The sequence below is a fragment of the Budorcas taxicolor genome, chromosome 8 (assembly GCF_023091745.1).
Source record: "Budorcas taxicolor isolate Tak-1 chromosome 8, Takin1.1, whole genome shotgun sequence".
In the NCBI taxonomy this organism is placed as follows: domain Eukaryota; kingdom Metazoa; phylum Chordata; class Mammalia; order Artiodactyla; family Bovidae; genus Budorcas; species Budorcas taxicolor.
Window position 1 is genome coordinate 62,767,251 of NC_068917.1, and position 5,563 is coordinate 62,772,813.

At 50.6% G+C, this 5,563-nt stretch overlaps 1 protein-coding gene across 1 annotated transcript; it reads right to left on the reverse strand.

Moving 5' to 3' along the window:
- Positions 1–254: 254 nt before the first annotated feature.
- On the reverse strand, positions 255–3,526 carry ARHGEF39 (Rho guanine nucleotide exchange factor 39). Its single transcript, XM_052645351.1, has 9 exons — positions 3,389–3,526; positions 3,154–3,248; positions 2,649–2,769; positions 2,274–2,392; positions 1,630–1,700; positions 1,252–1,380; positions 849–1,078; positions 509–597; positions 255–325 (listed from the first exon to the last, which is right to left on the reverse strand). The coding sequence occupies exons 1-9, from the start codon at positions 3,524–3,526 to the stop codon at positions 310–312; spliced, it is 1,008 nt and encodes a 335-aa protein (XP_052501311.1). The 3' UTR covers positions 255–309.
- Positions 3,527–5,563: the final 2,037 nt, after the last annotated feature.

Below are 5,563 nucleotides of genomic sequence, written 5' to 3' on the forward strand. Positions count from 1 at the left end.
TATACAACATAAAAACAGCCACACTTGCAAAGCTGCAAACTTGATAAACAGCTGTCCACAGACACAGCACCATACCTATCAGTCCCAAATCCCCTCCTCTGTATTGGCAGAGCTGATTCAGCTGAGTCAGACTTGAAGTCCTGATTCTTTAAGAGCTGGTCAAAGGACATGGTGTGTCTTGGTCTCAGGCAAACACAAAATGTTTCTTCTCAAACCATGAAGAGTCTGTTTTGTTAATAAGATTCCTTTGTACCCCTGATGCTGACCTATCCCCACAGTATCCTGGACTCTGGAATTTTTAAGATTCCTCTAGTTCTTCTGGCTGCTGTGGAGAGAAAACAGTTCAGGCACTGGAATGAGCACTCTATTCTGACAAAATCACCTGGGGTGTTGGACAGGGGCATGCTTGGGGGGTGGGGGTGGGCTCCAGACAGGAAATAGGCTCAGAAGTGCCAGCTCCAGCTCCTGGGCCTCACCACAGCACTCTTCCTGAGGGAAAACAACTTACCTGATGGCCAAAGTCAGACTGTGGTACCAGTGCGACAGCTCCTCCTGGTCTGTGGACATAAGCAGTAGCTTCTCATGGGGAAAGGACAGCTAAAGAGAGATCACCTCTTAGCACATGGCTCAGAAAGGTCCAGCCTTAAGCCAAAGGCCTTGCTATTTCCATGGCAGTGATTTAGGGCTGAAGTGAGAACCAGGTATGAACCCCAAGCCCTGGTATGCTCTGAATGCAGGTGGCTCAGTTCCTATGAGGGGGGCTTAGGCCAAGGAGATGAGTGGTGCGCAGGCACGTGGTATATCTTGGGCCCTTCCTACCCTGCCAAGGGCTCTTGCCTGTTACTTACACTGAGCAGTCCACCACAAGGGCCTCCTGAGTGGCCAAAGACCCTGTGGAGTTGACACTCGGCCATTGGGTAGAGGGCCCGGCAGGCAAAGGTGCCACTCTGCAGCAGATGCAATGGGGGTCGAGGCTTGGCCAGGAGGAGTGCATCAGAGAAGAGGAAGAACATTCGGGGCCGAGGCTCCCCTCGGGGAGGCACCACCAATAGCCATCCCTGGCGTAGGAACCAGCGACCTGAGAGGTGGGAGATCCGTTATTCTGGTGCAGCTTCAGGACTACAACCCACAGAATAAAAGGGAAAGGGAGGCTGAGAAAATGGGAGGCAGGTGGTATGTGCTGGCAATAGAGAGGATGGGGGTGAGAAAAGGGCAGTTTGCAGATTGAGGAGAAGCATGCCCGTGGACGACCTGAGATAAGCCCCTTTGCTTGCCGTCCACTGAGCAGAGCCTGGATGCGCTGGAGATGCTGTTCATTCTTCTGTTTCTGACCGATGGTGTAAACTCTCTGGGCAGTCTCACTTATCAGCTGGGCAGCCCCTAGAATGATATTCCACGCCCCACTCCCAGCACAGCTTTGACTTTGGGTGAATGGTGGTGGTGAAAGACAGGCTAATCCAGACAGGACTAGGGTCAGAATCTAATTTCTTGAAGAGGAGAGGTAGGGCAATAGGAACATTGTACACACATCATTGGAAGATTGGGGCATATCATACATGGTTGGAGGTCAGAACCAGAAAGGGAACAGAAGCAATCTCCAAGAAATGCTGTGGAAGAGCAAGAACATACTTGTGAGCTGTTTGTGTTCAGGGCTGTTGGGGCTTGTGTTTTCAGCCAAAGCAACAGCAAGATTCTCATACCTGAAATTAGAAGTCTATGAGGGGAAAGTAGAGCTGGGTACAATTTTCTCTGCCTGGCACAGATCACCCCCTGTACAAACTTCAGCTGGGGAACCAGGAAAGACCTGCCTGTGGCTGTTTTATCCCCCTCTTCCATCTGGGACTCAGATCCAGGTTCATTCCATATGGCCCTCTTCCATCCCACACTGAAGAGTCAGGGAGGCAGACCAGATCCCAAGGTGAAAGTTAATCAACCCAAGGAGGATGCTACAAACAACTGACTATAAGTTCTTAACTCATTCCCAGGGACAGAAATTCTAAGCCTTTCATCTTCAAAAACCTTATTACTAGCCTTATCACAGACCCCTCACTTCAGCTAAGTCAGTTAAACAATCCCAGCTAAGGGCCTGAGGCTGCACAGCCCAGGTACTCCAGTGGGTTCACATTTACACTGGCAGAAAACTTTGAGGAGCAGTTTGTCCCAGGAGAGAGACAGTGGGACAGATCCCATGAAATCCCACAAAGATTGAGAGCAGCCATCGTACAGACGCAGAATTGTAAGGAAGTTAGCTGAGTCAGGGTGAGTTCACGTACTGCTGGAGCCTCTGCAGAGGCAGAGGGAGCAGGTCCTGGAGCTGAAGGCCCCCAAACTCAGGGCGACCTTCCTGAAGTCGTACAAATCTCCGGAAATGTTTGTTCTTCTTTAGTTGCTCCTAGAATGATGAGGAAAGGGTTGGCAGCAGGGAGAGAAGCCGCCTCCTTATATTGCATTCTTCTGTGTACACATCCCAGGCCCTCAGGAAGCTGTATGCTCCTGAGAGAACCCCATCTCCCTACTGGAAACTTAACATAGGGCTGGGCACCTACAGGGCTCTATAAATGCAGGAACAATATGAATGAAGTTTGGGTCTCCAGATAAAGAGGAAATGTACAAAGGACGAGGGGAAGGATTTGAAGTTACCAGGTTACCTGCAGGATGGTCCGGGACCTCTCAACATTGGCAGCAAATTGGGTGTAGAGCTCCAGGTGGTTGCAGAAGCCCTCCAACCCCTGCCCCCAGCGCCCTCCTTCGAGGTAGGGAAGCAGCTCTCTGTGGGTCAGGACAATAAAAGAGCAGCCCAAGAACTACTCAAGCACCACCTCTCTTAATTCTCCTAACCCTGCTCCGGAGGTAGTACGGCCCCATTTTGTGGGAGGAGACTCACTGGATATGAATCTGAGCAAACTCGGAGATGGTGAAGGAAGGGGAGCCTGGCGTGCTGTAGTCCGTGGGATCGGAAAGATTCCCACACGATTTAGCGACTGAACAGCAAGTGGCTGGAGAACTGGGGCAGATTAAGGCACTGGGCCAAGACCACAGGGGAGGTAACTGGCAGACTCTGGATGTGAATCTGGATCTCCTCTACACTGAGTCCTCTGCACTGCCAGAAACCAGGTCTCCCTCCTCCTCTCTCCCCACTTCCCTTCTACTCACTGGCTGGCGCCGTAAATGAGTTCCCAAGCACCAAAGAGGGCCTGGCGCTCTGGTGGTCGCAGGGTGCCTTTGGCTCTCAAAATTGCCACGAAGTACTGCGGAAGGAGAGAATACCGGTACGTAGTCCGCAGAGAGAGGAGGCTGGTGCCAAGGCGCCGCTAGGTCACCGACCTAGTAGGCACCCTCCCACTCCCTGGGGTCCCCGCCCCGCTACGGGAGACTGTGGGGTTCGCACCGTGGCCACCAGCCCCAGCTGTTCCTGGTAGCGCCGCTCTGTCTCCAGCAGCTCCCGGGCAGTGCAGGCGCGTTTCCGCTCCCAACGGGCACGCTGCTCTTGCACCGGGCACCGGGCACCGGGGGCCGGGCTCTCCATGCCGGACTGAGGGGTTGCCACTTCCGGACGCAGCCCGCCGGAGATTCAAATCCAAACGGACCCGGGGGCGGGGCTGCTGGGGCGGGCCCTTGAGGGGAGTGCGCCCCCTGGCGCCTGGAGGCTGTGCGCAGGCGAGGGCATGCGCAGCGGCTCGCTAAACCGCATCAGGTCGGCGCCAGCGAGGCGCTACAGGTAGGCGGCTCCAGCCAGGGCCGGACAGGGTGCGGCAAGTGGGTGGCCCTCCTTTGAGTGGCACTAAGTTGGAGCAGAGACATTATTTTGCCAACAAAGGCCCGTCTAGTCAAGGCTATGGTTTTTCCAGTGGTCATGTATGGATGTGATAGTTGGACTGTCAAGAAAACGGAAAGAATTGATGCTTTTGAACTGTGGTGTTGGAGAAAACTCTTGAGAGTCCCTTGGACTGCAAGGAGATCCAACCAGTCCATTCTGAAGGTCAGCCCTGGGTGTTCTTTGGAAAGACTGATGCTGAGGCTGAAACTCCAGTACTTTGGCCACCTCCTGCGAAGAGCTGACTCGTTGGAAAAGACTCTGATGCTAGGAGGAATTGGGGGCAGGAGGCAAAGGGGACAACAGAGAATGAGATGGCTGGATGGCATCACCGACTCGACGGATGTGAGTTTGAGTGAACTCCGGGAGTTGGTGATGGACAGGGAGGCCTGGCGTGCTGCATCATGGGGTTGCAGAGTCGGACACGACTGAGCGACTGAACTGAACTGAAGTTGGGACATCAGCCTGGACTTTGAGTCAGGATACTTGGGGGTTTAGACACTGGCAAGGTCGCAGTGTCCCACCTGTAGAATTGAGCTTCTGTCGTGGACCCGTGCCAAACGCTGGGGTCCAGCTGTCCCCAGTCTTTCATCATTAAGAATCCTCACGGGTCACCAGGTTTTGAATATTTTGGCCGCTGGACAAAAGTTCCTCGGTTTTAAGTCACTAACTCGTCTTCTCCTTTCATACTGATCCAAAGCCCGATAGCCAGTTAACTTCCCATCAGCAAATGTCAGTAACTAACGTTGTGGGTCGGAATTGCTGTAATTCTGGCCAAAGGTAAAAGCTTGGAGCTGATTAATCTGTGTTACCTAGTCAGAGTTAAAAGGTACTATATTTTCCTTACTTAGTTAGGTCTTTTGGAAAACTGGCAATAGCCCTGGAGGGTAAATTAGCAGTGCCATTTTGTCAGTATGTATGAGATATCTTAAAATGTGCCTACTCTTATGACCCAGCAATTCCACTTCTAGTAATGCATCCTAAAAAGCAGATATGAGGACAAAATATATATATACTAGGATGGGTGGCAAAATGTTTGTAACAACAGAAAACTGGAAGTCACTTAAATGCCCAATGGTAGAGAATTAGCTAGGAAAATTATGGTACAGCCATTTGAAGGAATAATATGAAAGCATTGAAGATGATGTTAAAAAGCCATTAATTTTGGGAAACACAGTATATTTCCAAGAGGAAAAAAGCAGGCCATAAAACTGTATAATACGATCTATTTAGGTATAATCAGGGAAGCCTGGTGTGCTGCAATCCATGGGGTCGCAGAGTCAGACATGACTAAGCAACTGAACAACAACAAAATATATAACTGGAAGGATAAACAATCGAAAGGTAGTTGTGGTTTTTATCTCTGGGTGATGGGACCAAAGGTAATTCATTCAACAAATATTTATTAAGCACCTAAGCTGTAAGAGGTACTGGATCACTAAGGTTAAAGGGGTGAATGGGATTAAAAGGGTGATTTTTAAAATTTCCTTATACTTTTTTGCTTTTCCCAAGTTTTCTGCTTGAGCATGCATGTGTTACTATGTAAATTAGGGGGGGAAAGTGCTATTAAAAACCACAATGTTAGTTAGAAATCTTAGGCCCCATTACTACCACTGAGGACTCATAGGAATCCAGGCCCAAAGCCAAAGACCAGGGTATTGTCAGGGTTCTGAGGTCACCTCTAGCTCTCTGACATTCTAAGAATTCTGAGGAAAGAGAAATGCTGGACTTAGATCAGGGAAAAACAAC